This window comes from Pinus tabuliformis, chromosome 3_2, assembly GCF_031772625.1.
Source record: "Pinus tabuliformis cultivar Carrire ecotype Pingquan chromosome 3_2, CPIR1, whole genome shotgun sequence".
Classification (NCBI taxonomy): Eukaryota; Viridiplantae; Streptophyta; class Pinopsida; order Pinales; family Pinaceae; genus Pinus; species Pinus tabuliformis.
Window position 1 is genome coordinate 102,075,979 of NC_142302.1, and position 22,767 is coordinate 102,098,745.

Genomic DNA, 22,767 nt, shown 5'->3' on the forward strand with positions numbered 1-22,767 from the left:
ACCCCAGACCTTAAAGTTAAAGGGACACATAAAGAAGAACAACGTAGTGGTTTTCATAGACTCTGGAAGCACACACAATTTTTTAGATGCAACTGTGGCAAAAAGACTCAATATCTTTTCATTTCCCTTACCAAACATGAAAGTGATGGTAGCTAATGGTAAGAAGATTGAAAAGGTGGGGAAATGCCATAAGGTCAATTTACAAATTCAAGACTTTAATTTAGAATCTCCATTGTTCACGGTACCGTTAGGAGGAGTAGATGTAGTCTTAGGTATTCAATGGCTACGAACTTTAGGTACTTATGCTGCCAACCATCAAGTACAATTTATAAAATTCAAATGGGGAGGTCAAAAGTACAAACTACACGGATTCCAAGCACCAGAAAATCAAGTTGTATCATCATCGCAAATGATGAAGCTGAGTCGAAAAGGAGCACTTGCTTATGTAGTACAATGTCACCAATTAGAAATGTTATCTGCAAATATGACTAGAGAAGAGTCACCAGAGATACAAGATCTGATACGGAAGCATGAAAAAGTATTTCAAGACCTACCTATGAAGATGTTGCCTAATAGGGAAATTGAGCATACAATAGAAGTCAAGGCAAGATCAGACCCTGTCAACATCAAGCCATACCGATATTCACATCACCAAAAAACGGAAATTGAGAGATTAATCCAAGACCTTTTAAAGTGTGGGAACTTGATCATCTTGGAATATCTAATCAAGTGGAAGAACTTACCGAAGAAGAAGCTTCTTGGGAGAATGAAGCATTTTGTCAACAACATCCATCGTTACGTATGCTTTGAGGACAAAGCATTCTTTCGAGAGGAAGGCAATGTTATGTAAAAATTAATTAGCTTTAGGTTTATTATTTAATTTTAGATTAAATTAGACGAAAGGGCACAATCATAAGATCATGCCCTTTCTCCAAAAGGTGTCCATGGCAGTATATAAGCCAGGAACCCCATTTGTAAACACTCATCATCTGTAATTCATCTTTTTAATAAAATATTTATACATCTATTTCTGTTCATCAAGAAGTATACGCTTCACTAAATCATACCAGAAAACAATATCATTATATCCTAGAATATCAATCTCTACTAGGGCTTTGTTACAAACTCTATAAAATATCAACAATTAGATTAGCATACTAGCATATACATATCTAGGACTTCGTGCACTAACATCTCATATCAATATCCACTAGGTAAACCCAATACATAAACATTAATACATCAAAGTTAGATATAAAATAACTTCATTCAGGCTAGGGTTTCAATCAAACATACGAACATACACCTAGGGTTTCACTCCTAGGATCTTATTATAGACATTATAGGGTTTTGCTCATAAACCCTGATTCACCAAACCCTAAAGATCTAGGGATTCAATACATAACTTGGACATTAACAGCGAGCCCTAAAGAGCTAGGGTTTCTATTATAACAATACCAAAACCTAAACATCAAAAGAATAGGAATTTTAGATTTCATCAACAACCCTGAGTAGACTAGGGTTTCATAATCAACATTGACATACCCTTAGCTACAAGAGGCTAGGGTTTTGTAGTGAACCCTAAAGGTTAGGGTTACACAAGAATGATCAAATAATATCATGAGGGTGGATTCAATATAATGATTAATCACCCTAACAAGAATCTTTGTGATTCAAAACCCTATACATAACGATGTCAGTAATGTAAAGCAAATTTCAAAAGAAGAATGATCGTACCTTTTACATGAAGAGAACTTTATAACAAAGCTTATAGTCTAAGACATACCTTGAGTTGTTCCTTAACAAACCTTGTAGGACATTAATTCTTAAAGGGCAGAACTTCATCCATGCTTCAATTCTATCCTTTGAAGTCTCCTCCATGACCCTTAAGCATTCAGCAAGCTTTCCTAACCAAGGAGAATATAAAGAGAAGGATTATTAGCATATAATATAAACAAGTCTTGATGTGAAGAGGAAACCAAATATGAAATGGTGAAACAAAGAATAGGATACTTATATTTTGGTAAAATGGTGGAGGCTCCCTCTTAACCCAATCCTTTTGAGGGATACCTACAAACTTATCAAAATAATTTAAAAATGTTTTAACAAGACATGCTAGACCTATAAACAAAAGGAAAACAATTCAAAACTAAAAATAGAAGACAAAGAGGGATATGTGAGAGAGAAAGGACTTAGTAGTATAAGTCCTTGACTATATAATTCTTCGACATTGTTCTTCATAGGCAGAGCTTCATCGGTAACATTTCCCTGATCCCTATCTCTCTTCTTATTCCTTGGATTCTCCGGACATTGATTTTCGTAGTAACCCACCTTGTGACAATTGTAGCATTCGATCTTGGATAGGTCAACCTTCTTCTTTGGTCCTTTGAACTTCTTGAAGGTTCCCTTATTCTTGTGCTGAGCAGAATAGGCATTAGAGATGTTTTGTAATATTCCTAGGGAAATTTTACAGTAAATAACAAAGCATACATAGACATAAAGACCACAAAAAGCAAACATATAAATCAATCTATGAATTTGCACCAAAAACTACGTTGTTGAGCCATTTTATTATTATAATATAAAGAGGGTACAATGTGGTCTTGGAAAGTGTGGACCTAGGATTGCTCAAGGCAAGCTAGCAAAACCCAAGTGAATAATGAGAAGTCCCCCTCAAGTCTGTTGCTTCTCTCTCCTGGCTCTGCGCTAAACTGCCCAGAAAATACGCTACTGGCTGTGAAGGACTATTGCTAGGGCCTCTTTCGGTGCTCAGAAAATTCTGAGAATTTAACCTCGGACTCTCCACCAAATACCCAAAATAACCCACAAAGGAATTGGCCGATGGTTGACCTTGGAATTTTGGCCCTCTTTCCCCTCTATGGCCCTATTGCTGGGAAATTCAACCCACCTGTCAAACCAGCTACAGAAAGCCCTCAAAATGGCTACAATCTCCAAACAAATACTCCCCCAGGCTCCTCCTCAAATCCCAACCCCAAACTCCCTTGACTCCTTGACCTCCAAGCGTACCTCCTCCAAGAATTGTGCAATCCCTACACTGTCGCTGCTGAACCTCTCCACAAGCTTACACTCCCCACTGCTAAAATGAACTAAAAGGGATAGAACTCCCTCCTTGGGCTGGCACTCGAAGTCCGCCAAAGTAAGGGTTGAGATTTCCGGTCGGAAACACTCGTGCGCTAAACAACACTTGCAGACTTGGCTTCAGCTCAAGCGAACTATGTCAAATACAATATTTCCCAAAAATGAATGAATCCCAAAATGAGTGCCTTTCCTTCCTCTTTGTCCAAATGCCTCCAACGTGCCCATGTGGTCCCAACTCGATTTCCTCCCATCGAATTTCCTCCAATGCATGCGTACTTCCCATGTGGGCCACAATTCTCCATGGGTGGCCCCCATGCTCCACTAGAGGTTCGATACTCCCCTTCCAAATTTATATTTCACTTAGCAATAATGCTAAGTGGGAATATCACAGACCTCCCCACCAAAACATTGTTTGTCCTCAAGCAACTGTAATGAAGGATGCTGCAGTATCTGCTCCCCTTCCCAAGTGGCATCCTCATCTGGTAGGCTCCTCCATCTAATCAAAAACTCCTTGATGACCCTGTTTTGCAAATGCCTCTCCCGGTTTTCCAAAATAGCCTCTGGCTCCAAAACTAAGTGCCCCTCATCATCCATAGGGGGTAGCTTTGTAGCTGCTGTCAACTGTTGCCCCAGCACCTTTTTCAGGCAAGACACATGAAAAATGTTGTGCACTCGACTTCCCAGGGGTAGCTAGAGCTCATATGCTACCTCCCCAACTTTGCGAGTGACTCAATACGACCCATAAAAGCAAGGTTTGAGCTTCTCGGCCCCCTTCTACTCGAGTCCTGATGCAAAGGCACTCCAAGATTTTGGTGGTACTAGAAGAGCAGTAATTACGAGCTCCTTTTCTGGGACAACTTCATCTATTGCTTGGAGTTCACCTCTGATTCTAGATATCCTTATAAAGTAGGATGACACAAAGTCATCTTTTGTTATCTTAATAGTCCTTAATTCATTCTTGAGACTTGCTATTTGACCAATGTTCTTGATTGTGAAAAGTTTGGAAAGAGCCTCATACATTTCTTGAGTGGACTCTATGTTGGATATGTATGTGATTAGGTTGTCCTTAACTCCATCCACTATTAGGTTCATAGCCAATATTCATGTTTCTCTGAAATTTGCTTTGTTATCTTAATAGTCCTTAATTCATTCTTGAGACTTGCTATTTGACCAATGTTGTTGATTGTGAAAAGTTTGGAAAGAGCCTCATACATTTCTTGAGCGGAATCTATGTTGGATATGTATGGGATTAGGTTGTCCTTAACTCCATCCACTATTAGGTTCATAGCCAATATTTTTGTTTCTCTGAACTTTTCTTTCTCTGCTTCACTTAATTCATCTGTAGGCTTCTTGATTTTTCCTTGAACAAGATTCAAAACTTAGTTCTTTTCGTGAATAATATCTATCCTTTTTTCCAAGCCCTATAGTTAGAAGTTCCTTCTAATTTGTTCTCTCCCTTCATTGAATTTGGCATATTGATATCTTCTACTCCTTGAGACCTGACCTTAAAACTCCTTATTCTCCTTTCACTAGATCTTCAGGCTACCTTTTCCTTCCTTCTTTCACCTTAGCTCTAATACCATGTTAGAAAATCAGAAAGGCAAAAATATTTTCTCTTGTTTGACAATTACTTGTGATTTCTTTGAGTTCTTATTATCTTTCTTATGTTCTTCTTTTATCTTAGTTCATCAAGCAATTACCAAAACCAAAATACGAAGATCAAGGACACTAGATGTAAGCACTAAGTCGGGGCTCAAACCCCTATGCAGGGGAAAACTCAGCAAAGAACTCTTCCTTCAGTAATTCAAATGAGATAGACCAAGACCTTAGACCTACAATCCTTCCTCTTCCACCAAGTCATCCCTCCAATGAAATAAAAAAACGTTCAATAGTCTCTTCTTGTCTAGCAGCTACAGCCCAACATCAACCAAGAAATTTCGGCCCCAGCTTCACCAGAAACTTCATAATTTCGCCCTCCCCAACAACTGCAGAACTTCAGCCCCAGCAGCAATCCAAAACTTCACACGTGTGATATAAGAGAGAAATTTTGGTTTCTTTAGCGAGATGTTGGCCTCCTTCTTTACTAGACTTTTCCTCTTCTCCCCTTGAAATTTGCACTTTTCCTTAGCCCAAAAGCCGCAAACCGAACTTTTTGAGTTGGTGCTTCAAATGAGGTCGAGTTGCTCCAATATATAGGCTTCTTGTGAGGTCGAATTCCCTTGTTTGAGGCCAACTTGTCCTTCCTTGAGGCTGACTTAGTGCAGGAGGCCTAGAAGACCTAAAATACAATAAAATAAATTTCTTATCATATATTAAAAGTTTTAGGAAATCTTCTCTCTTTCGTATTTTTTTTGGGTAGAGGATTGACTTCAACTTGTGTTCATTGATATTTTGTTTATGATACTTTGGCGAAAAGTTTATATATTCTCTATATGAAATAACAATCTATTTCTTTTTAACTTTTCCCAAATCTATTCTTTATTGAAATTCTGAATAGCTTTTCATGATATTCCCCCCTTTTTTACTAAGTTAATTTTATTAATTATATAATTAATATATATATATATATATATATATATATATATATATAAATATATATATATATATATATATATATATATATATATATAATTTGGATTACGATTTAATATGGTGGCTAGAACCAAAAAAAAATGGAACAGTGACAACTTGTCAGCAACGCAGCATTTCACTCTGGACAACAGCAGCTGCAACAGAACAATTGTCGGGATGTTAACCCAAGTCGCTGGACGTGGCCACAATTGACAAGAGAACGTAATGCGGTGCATGGTTGGGAGACAGAACGAGGGTCTGGCAGTGAGACAGGGCAGCGTGATCGATGGCAACAAATAAGGAAACAACGATTGAGCGGACCGGTTAACAAACAATTGAATGCAATGGGGAGTCGACGATGTGCATATGCAACTGTCGGAAGGTTGAGATTCGAGGGATAGGGTTGCAGATGTGTTTATGTGGCTCCAGCAACAGCCTAAATAGATTGTGGGTGTCGACGGTGTTACAGCTAGAACGGCAACGACTAGATGCAAAATTCGCCAACAGGTGGTTGCTACAAGCAGTGACGGGGGCCAAAACCATGGTTGTTATCCGATGATGACGGCGTGAAAGGTGGGTGGCGACTGTAGACTATCCAACGACGGCATCATAGGGCCATTTAGCTGATGATTCACCGGTAAATTTTTTTATATTTATTTATTTATTATATAATTTTTCATTGTAATGAATGGTGTGAATGAGTTTAAGGTATATTCAACTCACCTCACCTCCTAAACTTCTGCTTAAATTTTCAGTGTTTTCTTCGAAGTGCAACAATCTAGCAGACCGCTGCACAGGCGAACTTGAAAATTCAATAGTCGAACACTAGGTCTACCACCAGCCGGATAGGGAAGCAAAGACCACTGAGGAGTAACCTGACGTGGTTGATTATTAATCTTTCCCAAGCCTTTCGTGAGTTTCGGAATCCAAATCCTGTCAAACTTGCGTGAGGAAGCTCAGAAACTCGTCACTCTGCGTATGCCTTGGCAAGCTTCATGGCCACAATTGGTAGGACGTTTTTCTTACAATCAGTGACCAGCGGTGGATGGATTGGTGGCTCACTTCGATTGTGTGTTTGGCGTTAGTCTGGCAGATGTGGCAGTCGTTCAACGACGGTGAGGCTTGGAGTCTGACAGCTACAAAGGAAGCGACCAATCGATGGTGATGTTGAATGCTATTAAGCAGGCGACTATGGGTAGTTAGGGGGGCCAACGATGGATGTTCGTGGTAAGAATTCGTTAAGGCCATAGAATTTTGTGTCACAATTGTGTCAGTCGGTAGTTGTGTCAATTGTTTTTATTTTTTATTTTTTATTTTTTTATAATTTTTATTATTATTTGTTTTTTAATTTATTTATTTTCAATATAATTTGATATTTAATTTTTTTAATATATATATTTCACTCTTTATATATATCTATATATATGAGTTGAGGGAGCGGGAGCGAGGAGGCTGAACCCTAGCCGCCTCTGCACCGAGTTTGTGCCTCTCCTATGCTTCTTAACCTGGTCTCCGGTGGCTTCCCATAAGCTGTCATTGCTGCTCGATCGCAGAGTAGTTGGTTCTGGTATCAGCCTGCAATTCGGGGCGAGAGTTTGAGGAAGTGGGGGTGAGGTGGCTGCCCTAGCCACTTCCACCCCTGGTTCGTGCCTTTCCTTCTCTTGTACAGGTCTCCAGGGCTTCCTTTTTTGTCGTCTTTGTTTCTTGGAGGCGTTTTGCGCGTTTGCCTGCGAGGGTTGGTGTCGAGGTCTGCGGTTCGTGGTCCGAGTGGTCCGACCTTCTCTGGTGTTGCGCATTTGGCTTGCATTGTGGGTTTATGCCCTGTTTCTTGCTGCCTTGTTTTTTCAGGGCTTTTTGTTTCAGGTTTCTGGGCGGCCTGTGCCCTGGATATATTTTGGTTTTGGTAGTTTTCCATGGCTACGTGTATCTGTGTCACAGGTTGTCGATCCGCATTTTGTTTGCCTCTATGGGATTTTTGGCCCCTGTTTTGCTGGGGTTTTCTACCCGTTTTTTTTAATATTTGAAGCCTGATTTTCAGGCTTTTGATTGAATACTCCTTTTTGGAGTTTGCACTGTAAGTGGCTTATGCCCACTTTTCTACATATGCTATCAGCATCTACAACATGTAATTTTCTGATATGACCAATGAAAATTATGATTTTTCCACGTGAAAGAAAAAATAAATATATATATATATATTCATTTTTTTAGAAAAAAAAAGGATGGCCAGAAGCCTAAATTGGCGAAAACTAGCAAAATGGAGAAACTCCAACTATTTAGCGAAACGCTTGAGCACACAGCAACAAAGTTGACAAAAGTTGATGGTCAAAGACAAAGTCAGACTGGTTCTCTGCAGCAGTTGAGCGGCTAGAGGATTGAACAGCTCTGATACCAAATGGAACGAACAAAGTTCGTTCTTCAAGTTAAATACTTTAGAAGACTTGGAATATAAAGATCTCCATTGAGATACGAGAATATATATTAAAAAGTGTGAATAAGAATGATGATACAATTGAGAGTGATGGCCTTGTATATATAGCCAGGTAAGTACCCTTTCACGAACGGTCATGCCTGTAGAGACCTGCCTCTTCACTACTAATTATTAGTTAATTAATCATTGTGTATGTCTATTATTATTTATATTATTTTTTCTGTTTTTATATATATTTATTCATAACACAAAACACGTGTTTGTATCTCTTCTAAGGTCTGGTATTACAGCTTGCTATTTATGTCTCTACATTTGTACCATAATGAGGCCATCTATAAATAATGATATAGTCTGATCTGACTTCGGATATTTTTATTTATAGATTTTCTTTGAATCTATATCACATCTGGTAGACTACTCCCTGTGATTTTGTCTGGACTTCTGATCTGAACTGTGCCTTCCCTAGCATCATGTGTACCCTGGGCTAGCACCTCAATCTGCAAGTTAGTAGCACTTTTCTGCTGCAATGGTGTCTCTCTGGTATCCAGGGTGTCTATGAACAACATTCACATCTCTTTGCTACTTCCTTGTTGGCGTCTGCAAGGAATCATGTCTGAGACCAACATTGTATGAGGTCATGGCTAGATATTAGCAGATTTTCATGTGTTGTCTACATCAATCTCAGGTGATTCTGCCAACAGGGTCTGCATAAAATTGACTGCAACTACCTACATAGGTGTCTCACAAATTGATGCCCTAATTCTATAAATGTTCTGGCATATGGCATCTGAAAACAGATATTTACACTGACTCCCAATAAATTTTGGCAACAGTATCTGTGCAAAACGCAGGTTCAAAATCCAATGACAATGAATCACCGCTCTCTTTTGCTATTGCAGCTTTTGGCACACAAGATATTTATTGTTTTTCTTTTATAAAACTCATCTTTGCCTTGTCCCTCGGGGCTGTCACTCACAGGTTCTATGGTATTTATAGACCCTATTGTTTGGTGGCCACTGGCCAGTTTCGCTTGAGTTTGTTACTCTAGGATAAGCTGATACAATGGGGTTATTGAATTTACCCCTGATTTTGGATATGTGGTGGTGACCTACTAGCCACCCCTTATGAAGGAATCTTTTGCATTTTGATGAATACATTCTATGGGTTAGAGTATTTACTTCTAAGACTCATATTTATGGACTGTACTTGTTTGGTGGCTACCGCCCAATTTTGCTTGATCTTGTATATCCAGGGAAAGAATATAGTGGTGTATATTTAATTTACCCCCAATTTTGGACTTCTGGTAGTCAGCACCAGCCACCCTTTACGAAGGGATTTTTTGCATTTTGATGAATACATCCCAAGATGCTCTCCTTTTCCTTCTTGCCTGATGTAGCTGAAATCAAGAAAAGGTAATTCAAAATGCCACTTTTCATTTCAATGGTCATGCTCTATGCTAAAATGTAATGAAAGAAAAGGCTCGTCTCATAACAAGTTATCGTATAAAATGATATTCTTCCCAACAAGTTCGAGTCATTGTCTCACTCTCCCTCAAGTAAACTTGAGCTTGAATAATGCGAGTGCATGTCAAATGAGACAACCATCATGCTAGTAACGAAGCTGAAATGTGGCCAACATATTTGTTTTCGTGCACAAAAGTAGTGATTTCCTGTTTTTCACATAAGTAGAAGTGATACAACTCAAATAGAGATCTGAAACATTACAGCTTTACATTTTTATACAGCTGACACTTTAATCCAAACTAGTGTTGCAAAACTCAAGACTCAGGAATAACTCAAGGAGGGTTGTCAATTTTGAAAATTGAAATACATGGCAAGCATAAAAAATGCAAAATATATTCATTTCTTCATTTAAATTTAATATAAATTAACAAGAAGATCAAATAATCACATTTACATTTAAAGTTACATATAAACTAAAAACGTTGAACTTCAAGTTTGCCATTTTGAAACATGCTGGAACATTCCTCCCTCTTGAAATCGCACAAAAGATGATGAAAAATGACAAAGACTTTAGTCAAATTCACCATAGTGGGCATTTTTTTCCAACAGCAAATTGTCAACAAACTCTCAGTTTTTTGTTGGTGATTTCTTGAGGGCCTAAAAAAATACAAGAGTGTAAAAAATCACCATTTTTTGCAACACTGTTCCAAACACAAACATAGAATCAAATGACAATCTAAAACACTTCCACACTTTTAGAGAGAAGGCTAGAAAAAGGATAAACGATCCAAAGAAAATGAGTCCATGCTTCATCCAGACAGAAAGTAAAATTGCCTGAGCATTCTCCGTACAATCTGCAGTTACTGAGCTCACCTGAAATCCATGCACAAAGACCACCACCCTTAGTGCCCGTCCATTTCGTCCTGGCTCGTTACCAGCCACTTTTAAAGGCAATCTATCTCTTGCTGTTTTTGGCACAATGGACGTCCCTGCTTGCTCCAAAGCACCACTAAATCCCAGAGATTTACTTACTTTCTGGCATGGAACTATAAGGCGCTCAACATAGATTACTGGCACCTGAGTAATGTTGCCAAAGATTTGCAAATCCTGAATGTAATGTGTGTTTATCTGCAAAAGCTAAAGTTGTTTAGACACTGAAATCTTTAGCAGTTGTACCGACTACTCATATCTATAGATTTCTGAACTTGATAATGCCAAATAGACTAAGACAAATGTATACCTTCATTTGTTCAATGCTCTTTCGATGCAGGTCAGCACGTGAAGCTGCAGTTACTGCAGGCTACGGGAATGAAACAAATAAGGTTAAAGCAAGGCATCAAACAGGATGGGAAATTTTTATGTCTGAACATAGCAACAGGCACAGTTGCCCTTTACACCACCAAAATCTATACCACTAGCCAAGTTGTAACGACCACAGTTTGTAAATCAAAATATGAAATTGTAAGCCATTGCAATTATCTGTCCAACTTATTCCCATACAATGACAACGCTAAGTAATTAAGAGATGAGAAAAAATTTATTTCAAAAGTTTCCATTCACATCTGACATATATAGCTTACATCTTCATTGGGTTTTTTTGGAACTGCTTTTCCTGCAACCAGTACGCACTGTGTATTATCTTCAACATCTCCATTTGCTGAATTCTGTTGTGGAATGTCCAATTTAGAGTGTACCAACCACATTGACCACTCTGTACTGCGGTCTTCAGCCCATTCCCCACGCAAGTATTCCATTATTTCTGTCCTATGCTTCCTGCAACATGAATTTTCATACAGAATATTGAATTCAACTAAAGAACATAAAGTTTGCACAACAAAATGACATGAGCATACAGATATCCTTCACTTCAGACAATGAGCTTTGCAAAATCTCATATCACGTTCAAATTTGAAAAGTAAGAGTGAATAATAGAAGATGACACTATTTATTCATTCAGGAATCTTAAGTGTTGGACACCTAATCCGCTAAGGGTTTCAGGTGTGGAATGTGAATAGTCAAGGGAGAGTCCAAGAGACCTTGGAAGATGAATCCAACGGTCACATATTGTATTTATACGTGATATATATCTGAGTAATAGAGTAATTCACGCTTATCTTTCATCGCTGGTTGCAATTCCAACAGTGGTATCAGAGCAAGCCAGACCTGGGCGTTTTTAGCGTGTCAGCTCTGCCTCCTTCCTAAAACCAGTCAGCTCTGCATCTGCCATCTCTTCTGCTCTTATTTTGGAGATTCATCTTGTTTTTATACAAATTCAAGGCATCATCGGCATGATTATTTCTCTTACCTAACCTCGCCGTGCCCTGCAAGATTCTTCACACATGCCATTATGGACGTTACTCTGCCTGTTATTCTCTGGTCTGGCAGTCAATTTTTGTGCCAGTTTTGAGCTTGTGTGTCCGTTTTGTCCGCTTCGCACACTCCAGAAACCCTTTCTCTTACAATTGATTCTCTCTGCGAGTTGGGCTGAAACTTGATAGAGGTTAAACAGTTTCCTCTCTTTGAAGCAACAGCCAAAAGCAACTGCTATGGCTACGGAAGAGTTTATCAATAACAAGATCGCGTCCTTGAGGAAGGTGTTAAGTGAAGCAGTTGCAGAGATTCCTCGAGAGGAATCTCAGAGAAAACTGCAGTAAGTAATGAGGGAGTATCTATTAACATATGATAGAAAATTCATGCCTTCGGTTCTATGCATTGCAGCGACTGAGATCGTTGGAGAAGAGGAGAATTTCGCCATGCCTTCTGCCTGCACCATCGCAATGGTTAAAACAATCTGTGTAATAAATCGTGAGTTACGGGGTATGAAGAAAATGTTGATGCTCCTACCAACCTGGATGCTAACTGTCGGGAAGCCATAATTGTTCTGGCGAGTGGCACTCTCATTGAACATGCATTCACCCATATTATTATGGACAGAGGTCTCTTCCACATGGAAGGGAAAAGATTGTGAGAGAGCTTGGCGATTTGGCCAGAGCGGCGGGTACTCTGGCAGCTTCAAAAGGAACCGAGATTGGCGTACTGAACGAGTGCTCCGTGGTCATGGGAGTCATTGTTGGAGGTGGATCCGAAGATCAAACTGAAAGAATAAGAATGTATGGGCAATGCCTTGGGCATGTTGCGGATAATATAAAGAATGCCAAGGATGAACTCATGAAGTCGCGCTCTGATGGAGAAGCCGACAATCAATGCTTTGAAGGAGAAAGAGCTACCATAGCTTTTCCATTTGTGTGTTTGACAAGACACGGGCAATGCAAGGATGCATCTGGAAGGACGACTACAGATACTCTTGTTCGAACCAGAGACCACCTGCAGCAAACTTTGAATACCTCCACCTCTCCTCCATGGCCTGAAGATGATAAAGATGGACACTGCGTCTTCGAGCATGGATGGCATGATTTTCAAGGTGCAGAAGGCAGTGGTGTTGCAGTCGATGATCTTGGAGAAGATTATCAAATACTGCACGTGCAACAACCGAACATTCTGCTGGTTTAAAAGTAGATAATATAACTTAAGATCTTTATACAAGGATATAAGCTCTCTTGTTATTGTTTTAGCATTTGAGGGGATCGATTTGAATTAAGTTTGGATTTAATTTTTGGTTTATGTGAGTATTCATACACATATCAATGAAATGACATCGGCAGCTAGTTTTCCCACCTGCAATCTGCTTTATAAAAATAAAAATAAAAAATAGTTACTTGTTTATGCATCCAATTTTTCTTATGACTTTGAATATAGTGGGGAGTTTGGTTGGTCTTATGAGTTTGCTTAAACATGAATCAGGTCATTATCGTAGATAATAAAAATGCAGAGATAAGACAGTTGGGATTAGATTCGTCTTACAGAAGGCAACAATTGGCTTGGGGAACAACATCATGTCCAAAGGCCAAGAAAATCCTCGGTCCTGAAAACCAGTATGTAACAGCTAAAAAGATGATTTTGCAGAGTAGTGAAGCGATAATATCCATCAGAGGTTCTTGTAATTGTTGATAAAGTTTGTTGGCTTTGGGCATTCTTTCAACAATGCCCTATTAATCAAGCACGTACAAGCAAGCCTTAGTAACAATGATGTCATCTTCTCACCTTGCATCTGATAAGGGGGAATTGATGATCAGCTACATGTTTCGAAAAGCGTGATTCAGTTTACGGTCATTTTCAAACTGGAATTGGGAGCACTTCCTCTAACATAAGACTTCAGCTTCTAGCCAGATTTCAAACCATTCCGGGAATTGCACTAAGCGTTCCAGAGTTGGTGGTCAGCCTTAAACCACCGTTGTTTGAGACCTCCCTTTTAAGGTTGAGGTTCTCCCTTTTTATGCGGGTTGAGACCTCCCTTTTCCAGGTTGATGGTCTCCCTTTTTAGAACATTAGGGACACTTCCTCTAACATAAGACTAACAACTTCTTGCCAGATTCGGAAAAGTTCCGAGCACTGCACTAAGCATTCCAGTGTTGGTGGTCATCCTTAAACCACCGTCGGTTGAGACCTCGAGTTCTCCCACCTTATACCTTCATTTGAGAGAGCACATTCAGCTTATTGTTGCCATGCATTCTTGCATGATTTATATTTCATCTCTCTTCTTGGACTCATATATAGCCCTTCGGATTAAGGGGGAGAATGTTGGACACCTAATCCGCTAAGGGTTTCGGGTGTGGAATGTGAAAAGTCCAGGGAGTCCAAGAGACCTTGGAAGATGAATCCAACGGTCACATGTTGTATTTATATGTAATAGATTTCTAAGTAATAGAGTAATTCACGCTTATCTTTCATCTCTGGTTGCACACCCCAACATTAAGATTTAAGAAATGTCCTCTCAAAGGCAAAGATTCAAGGACCTCTAAATGGAAACAAAATGAGCTTCTAATTCCAACTGATTTTTAACAATAAAGGACAAGATAAACATCAAATTGTTTCGGAAGAAAGTATAACTTAAATTATCTAGGTAAAGCAACAATACCTGTGAAACCTCAAGAATGCATTCCAAATAGAAGTAAGTTGGCTCCCCAATGCTTGGAATCCTTCTAGCATTTCCACATTGGATACCACTGGCCAGTGCACATTTTTGGACTCAAATGATCCACTGTCTTGCTGCAAAAGAATTGTACAAGAGGAATAAAAACAATGGTACATAATGATACAGCTTCATAACTGTGCAGGTAAATACATTTGATTATACTATATATTAATCACGTAAAATGTCAACCCCCATCCTAAATATACTTCAGAATACACACACAAAGGAACCCTACTAGATAATGAAAATTGGTATCTTTACCTCTGAGGCACTGCTTGACACATCTATTGATCCTTCCAACATTGACTTCTCATTTTCAGTTACTTCATCATTTCCAAAACCCCTCAGATGTCCATTAAGTTTCTTTTTAACTAACTGTATAATCAAATGTTCTGTTTTATCCAGATCATCAATTCTTTGATTAATTGCCCTGCCAAGATTCTGCAATTTATCAAGAAGAATATCCCGAGATGTGCAGAGTGCTTTCCATAAGGCAATATCTTTGGAATCAACTTCAGGCTCCCCAGTGATTAGAGCCTGCCATCTCAAAAAACTGCTTGTAAGATGCCATTGGAGTAACAATAGGTGTTTACCATTTAAGAGAATTAAACAAGCATAGAGTTCATCATAATGAAATAAAGCATGTTACCAATGGTGAGATCTTAATAGAAAATGTGAATCTGATCTGACATTATGTTAATATCCATTAACTATTTATTTTCTCAATTAGAATAAAAAGGAAAATGGTACAGATACAAACATAGAATATATGCATGCTTTCTTTCATCCTCGACGAAATTTTTAACCCATAGCAAACAACTTAAAGAAAGAACTCATGGAATGTGATATTCTGTGTCACCACATTGAGCAAATTCTGCACTCTGGAATCTAGGTAAAGCAACAATACCTGTGAAACCTCAAGAATCGCTAAAACTAAAAATTCCAAATTTCTGCAATACTATACCTAAACCTACAAACACATACTGCTGATAAAAACAGCAAACATGCAAATTTGAACACTCAAAACAGCATCATGGATTTTCTATTAAATCTGAAAAAAGAAAGCTAAATGCTACAGCTCAAAACTCAACTCTCAAACCATAAAGTGCTTCCACTTTATAGACTAGGAAGAAAAACAGGTACAATGAATCTGAATGCATGCACAACACCACCTCTACTGGCAATATTAACTCCTAACCCTAATACACCTTCCTCACAGGGATAACCAAGCCAAATAAGGTGCACCTCTACATGCAGATAGACTAAGGCATGGAAACATGCATCCACCTAGAGATTTGTCCCCCTTCACTAAGTTAGGAATCCAAGTGCACAAGTGCCAGTACAAACTTGAACTGCACCCTCTAACTATACATGCAACTTCTAAATAAAGCAAAAGACAGATTTTGAACTGAACTGCTGAATATGGAAAAAGCATCTAAAACTGGAACTGGACTGCACATGCATGTTTTTGGCATCCACACATTACACATGCGTACAAAAGCATCTAAGCTACACAGGTAAAACTAACACTCCCTTTTAGCAAAGAACGTGTTCTCCATTACACAAAGCCTCTCCTTGAACATCTCAAACTTCCCCTTTGCCAAGGGCTTGCTCCAGGTATCTAGAACCTGCTGATCTGTAGGAATGTACTAAAAAATCATTACTCCAATTTGAACCCTATCTCTAATAAAGTGGTACCAGTACCAGATATCAATATGCTTGGACTGATCATGAAGCATTGGATTCTCAAAGATTTTGATACAACATTGATAGTCATATAAATCACAGTAGTGTCCAAAGTTTTATCTTTCAAACTAAGCTAATAACTTGTGAAGTTAAATGGCTTCACAACTAGAAGAGTTGGCTGCCATGTACTCTGACTCTATTGAACTAAGTGCCATTGAAACTTGTTTCCTGCTAAACGAGGAAACCATACACGAACCCAAACTAAAGCAACACCCTGAAGCACTCCTCCTATCACTAGCACTACCTACTCAATCAAATCTATAAACCCATGCAGCATCAACTCTCCATCACCAAAATACCTTAAAATACTGGAAAACAAATTTTGCAACAACACAATGAACCTACTCGGGCTTCACCATATACTAGCTCACAGTGTTAACTGCAAAACAAATGTCCAGTCTGGTATTCACCAGATACATGAGGAAGCCTATCTGCTCCCCATACAAAGTGAATCAATCAAATCAGAATCAGAATCAAAAAAGACTTCACATTTGCCATCATAGGAGTAGCCATGGGCTTAATCCATCGTATCATATCTGTTTGAGATCTCAACTTCATACTCACCCTGTTTGAGGAAGACCCACCTAGGCATTGCCACACCTCTAGACAGAAGAAGTAGTGCATCAAGTCGATGTCCTTCATATCAAATTTCTAACCAATTCTACCTTGCAAGCTGCACCATGTTATGAGTTTCTCTTAACTACCTATAAGATCATCTACATACAGGACTAAACAAGCACATTCAAATTATCAACCAAATAGTAAAGATTGGAATATGCATTTGTTTTAGTGAACCCAAACTTAAAAGATACTCATCGATCCTAGAGTACCATGCACATCATGCCTACTTCAGCCCATTAAAGGCCTTCTTCAACCTGCAAACATGGGTCTCACGCTCATGCACCTCAAAGCATGTTTGCTGATTTAAGTGCACCTCCTGATCAATCAAACCATTATTAAATGTGGTCTTTACATCCATCTGATATAAATGCCAACCAAAGACTGATGCTAAAAACATAATAAATCTGATGGAGGCATACCTTGCAGTAGGAGTAAATCTCTCCTCATAGTCAACTCCCTCTTTCAAGGAGAACCCTCTAGCCACAAACCAAGCTTTGAATTTCTCTATGCTGCCATCTGTTACATGCTTAACATTGTACAAGCATGTAGAGTCAATCACTGACTTCAAGGAATCCTACCAAACATACTAACTCCTCAAAACTAATGGCTCTGCATCAATGATGGAAGGCATCAGTACCACATACTTTGAAAATAGTAGCTCCAACCTGCTCTTGCACATCTTCTAATGTTTGGGTAAGCCACCTACGATTTCTAACTAAACTGGAAGGTAAAGATGCATCCTCTTCACCTCTCTAAGCTTTTTTTCTTTTAAATGTCTTAAATTTACAAAAAGTATTTACAATCAGTAAGAAGAAGGGTATTGCCAATGGGATTGATAACCTCTTCCCAAGGCTAACTATAACAGAAATAAAAACACTCAGTACAATCCAAAAATTGGGCATCATTGATCAACAAAGCTTATTTTGCCAAAAATTGATGATGAACCTAATCATTCGACATCGGACTGAAAGCAGACAAAGATCTAACCTCATGTTCAGGAACAAATTCACCCAAGTTTCCACAAAACAAATAATACCACAATCTTTAGACAATGCTCATCTGCATGGCTCTAAGATTATTTTGTGGCAACATCTTACAATTGATGTTGTTTCTTTAATCTATAGCTAAAGCATTAAATATCTCCTTGCCCATGCTCTTTCCAGCATTGTAACAGATCAAGTGATAATTCACATAGTCAAAGAAGACTCACTTCATCTCAGCTGTATTCTTTCTGTGTTCTGCCAACAACACCAGATTGGTAGGCTCTACAACATTAGTCTCCACAAAATCCCAAAGGTCATGCTCATCCAACAGCATATGTACCTAACACTTCCATAGAACAAAGTCAAAGGGACCTTCCAATATGTCTTCATAACTGAGACTAACCATAGTCATAGTGGTACTTCTAGAACACTACTATTCAAAATAAATCAGCGACCTTAAGACAACCAATCGCATGTCCACAGTACTTTTCTCAAGCACATATCTTGGGCATGTCACCCAAGAAACCTCCCAACAATTCCCTATCACAGGTAGCATCCCTTCCATCCGTACATGGATTCCAGGATGATTTCAGCAAATATACCCTGAAGAGATCAATCTCATTGCCAAAAACTAGGTCTAGAACCACCTTTTAGACTATGAGACCCCTCACTAAAAAAAGGAAACTACCAAAACCCACATGATGTAATGGTGCAAAGTAATAGAACCATATGGTGGGAAAAAAGTTGTAACACCCCTAGTTCCACCCCTAAATGATTAATGTAATAATCATGCAATGATATGTGCAAAACGCCGGATTGCCTATGTAACAGGTCTAAAGATCGTAATATTTAGGCTGGTGAGCCAGAGTTAATTTGTGTGCCTATGTAAATGTGTTATGGATTTTGGGGCCAACATGCCCAAGTATATATGTCGTTTTGGCCAAGTGGTCAGAGAGCCAAGATTGTAAATATGATGTAAAATTTTGTACACATATTTCAATAATTAAATAAACTAACTACAGAGTTCACTCCGTAGTAAAGAGTATGGGGGGCATATAACTCCATGGTGGCAAAGGCAACGGGGTGATGCGACAAGTGTTGGTGAAAAGTACATCTGGGGCCCACGTGGTCGTAAGGAGTGCCACATGGCAGAGAGAGACTATGCAGTTACAAAAGGGTATTTTTTCTGTGACGGCAAGCATTCAATGCTTTATGGTTATTAACCAGTTGGTGAGGCCAGTGCTTGGATTTTGGAATTGAATGCGGATTTTAGTAAGTGAGTCCTGTGCTTGGACTTTGAAACTAACTAGAGTTCTGGTGAACATAGTTTTTAGCGACCAACTGGTGAGCCCTGTGCTTCGGTTCTGGAACTAACTGGGGATTTTAGTCAATGAGTCTTGTGCCTGGATTCCGGAACTGACTGGAGTTCCAGTGAACTCCGTTTTTAGCAACCAACTGGTGAGCTTTGTGCTTGGGTTCTAGAAATGACTAGGAGATGTGTCAATTTATGGCCTGGAAGGGTACCTGGAAGCCTAAAGAACAACATGACCTCCTAGAATCCCAGAGCTGAGACCATTCCTAGCTGGCCATAAGGCGCCCTGGAAGGTAGGCACCGCCAAGGGACTACGGGTGCAAAGAAGGGGTGTGCCACTTGGGTGCATGTTTCGGGAGAAGAATGAGCCTATGGTTGGAGCAGTGGCTATTGGGTTGGTACCTTGGTCAATGATGTAGTGATGTTTTCTGGTTTATACCAGTGTTGATAATATCGGTATCGGGAAAATATCGGCGAGGGTCCGGAAAATATCTTATCGGAAATATCGGCGAAAATATCGGCAAAATATCGGCAAATATCGGCAAGCATAAAAAATGCATAATATATTCATTTTTTTTCAGATTTCTAAACATATAAAGCAATAACAACATGAACTAAACACATTGGCACATAAATATGAAGAAAACACTGATATATATGATGTCAAATAGAAATGATACATCAAACTTCAAAGGCGATACCAAATCCTGCTGATCCCTGATACCATAAAATCCTCCAAGAAACCTCTTAGATGCTGGTAACTTTTCTCAAGGAAAGATTTTGAGAAAGTATTATCTCCAAAAGACAAACAGTGCCCTCCATATTCATACAAATATATGCTGGTCATAACCATCCTTACACCAGTTGCATCAGTTCTTGGTTCTGCCTCATCAGAATGCCCAGAAAGTACAGCAACTTGTCCTCCAAGATGGATCCAAAAAATGCGAAAGTTAGTCTGCCAAAATAGTGAAGAAAAGGCCCCAGAAGGTGATCCAGTTCAGCTACAGGTAGTCCAGTTACCAGTATCATCTATGCAAGGCACATCATGGTCATAAAAATAACTGGTTATTTCTCCACAACAAATCATATTTCCAACTTCTGCTTGAGGATGAAACAGGCTGTATATAGTTATACGGTAAAACCCTTTTAACAGGGAAATCAAAGCACTTCCCTCATTGCCTGGATGACTTGGTTAGTAAGGAACTTGAAACTTTTTGAAGAAAAATCTCCATCTCCACAACTCTATGTATCCAAAAAGTTTGTCTATCATCAACCATTTTAATCAGTTTCAGGACAGCAAACCTCCAAGTGTGGTGGTGAACGAAGTCTTTGATAAATAAAGTGCATGGGCATACTTTGGTGGGGCAGCCCAGGGTGACCCACAAGTTACAAATAGGAGGAACTGGGGGTATCTTGTATCTTTCTGACACTTGTTACTACAAATTCAAGGCAGGATTAGGTAGGAGCTCCAATAATAAGGCTGCCATTATGGTCTTAAAACTTGTCCTTAGGGTGGCTGTTGAGAAGGTTGTATAAAATTTAAATATGACTCTCTGCTGGTTATGGATTGGGCTTAGAGGGTCCAGATGGCAGAACTCATGAAATTTTTCTTTTGCGACACATCTACAAGGAGATTTTAAACTTTTTTCAATGAAGTCTCTTTTATGCATGTGTGCAGAGAAAGGAACGGGCTATTGACACTTATCGAAAGATGGACTGCTGTTTTTTCTGACCAAAATAAAATAACATCTTTAAAAAATTAGCCAATGATGTGGCTAAGTTAATGTTTACATTGTCTCACAGGTCTGAGCTCTAAAAGGTCTTCACTGAATTTGGTAATTAACACAGGTCCAAATTTTTCTACAAATGCTACAGGTCTATAATTCCTTTGTCACAGGTTCGAGGTTAAATGCTAGACTTATTCCAAATTCCTCGAGAGTCCGAGCTTCTCCTTAGGGTTACAACCTATTTAGAAATTCCTTCACAGTTCAAGTTTCAGTGCCTTCGAATCGAGGTGCTCCACAGTCTGAGTTTATGACTTGAGGTTCTCCACAGTTAAGGATTAGATAAAATTTCAAGTCCAGGTCTGAGTTAAGAATACTGAAGTAATTGAAAGTTTACAATCATTACTATAACTATATATTATATATTCACAGTTCGACATTGTCTCATATAGTCTCGGCACAGTCTCTGCAATATATATAATATAGATATACGGTAACACGGTTGGTCTCGGTACAGTGTTCGTAATACGTATAGACTCGATCTCGACAGTGGACACCTCTATAACAGAGTATATATATTGGAATCGAATACAGAAGAAGGATGGTCTATGAGAATAGACTCTAACGCTGGGGCATACCTGTAAGTTCAAACTTCAAAGTTCAAACCCTCCGCAGCCACCGTTCGTAGCGTCCGCCGTCTCCAGCTCTCACGAGTCACGAAAGTTCGAAACGAAATGGCTCATTTAGGGCCTAAACCCATATGCCCGGCGATATTTAAGGTCGTCTCGCGCTATTTCATAAAAAATCGTCGAAATCTCGGATTTCTCGCGAGATTTTCGAAATGAGAAAATCGCGCGATATTTTCCAGCCGAAATTTCGTTTGCAGGAAAATCGCGCGATATTTACGAATATCGCCGAAATATCGGCGATATTATCAACACTGGTTTATACCATTGCCTGTGGAGTTGTAGCCTCGACTCGGGGGTGACCCGTGGTTGAGATTTATGGACCACTCAGTCTATGGCTGGGTGGATCATGGAGAGCTCGCAGCTAGTTGGACATTTTATTCCGATAACCGTTTATTGTGTTGTTTATTGTATTTATGTGCCATGCTTATAATTATATGGTGTTTTGTTGAAAATCCTACTTGGCATGAATGTAATATATATATTTCGTAGTGCATGAGCAGAATATATATACTCTATTGTGCATGAATGTAATATGTTGTATTTAAACCCTAATTTGCTTGTGCATAAACCCTAGTTGGCAGGGTGTGAATGGGTGAAGTGTTTATTGGGCTTTGTTGATTAGTGTTTTCTGTTAAAATACTGTGTTGCATATGACACTGAATTATGGTGTGTAAACTCTAATTTCTATGTGAATTACTCTAATGGTGTGTAAACCCTAATGGCTAAAGCATTGTGTTGATTACTTGTTAGTTATTATTGTCTTTAATGGATTGAATGCTAGGGTATATACCTAGGGGAAAAAATTACAACGGGATTTGCACAGAGTTACAGGGTCTCTAGAAGTGAGCCAGGGTTTAATATTTGAAACCATAAATTATGTGCTTATGTGAGATATTGGCAAATTAATTGGTGACTTTTGGGTTCTAGGTACGTAGCATTGATCGACTGGGGGATCGGGGACGTTACAAAAACTATTGCAAGAATAGAACCCCATCTCCCACATAGTCAACCCCTCAGTGAGCAAATAGGACCAAAATGCCAACCCAACAAAATCCAAACTAGTCCAACATGCTCCCTCGAAGATGACAAAGCCTCT

The 22,767-nt window shown here is 39.1% G+C and overlaps 1 protein-coding gene across 1 annotated transcript in view; it reads right to left on the reverse strand.

The window, feature by feature from the left end:
• The window catches only part of LOC149180047 (uncharacterized), a 130,780-nt gene that overhangs the window by 37,023 nt on the left and 70,990 nt on the right, over nucleotides 1-22,767 (reverse strand). Inside the window, exons 7-11 of the mRNA XM_089413741.1 lie at nucleotides 14,832-15,133; nucleotides 14,540-14,722; nucleotides 11,145-11,337; nucleotides 10,805-10,864; nucleotides 10,438-10,692 (exon numbers count right to left, since the gene is read on the reverse strand). Coding sequence (XP_089269867.1) covers nucleotides 10,438-10,692; nucleotides 10,805-10,864; nucleotides 11,145-11,337; nucleotides 14,540-14,722; nucleotides 14,832-15,133 — 993 coding nt within the window. The remainder of the gene's footprint in view (nucleotides 1-10,437; nucleotides 10,693-10,804; nucleotides 10,865-11,144; nucleotides 11,338-14,539; nucleotides 14,723-14,831; nucleotides 15,134-22,767) is intronic.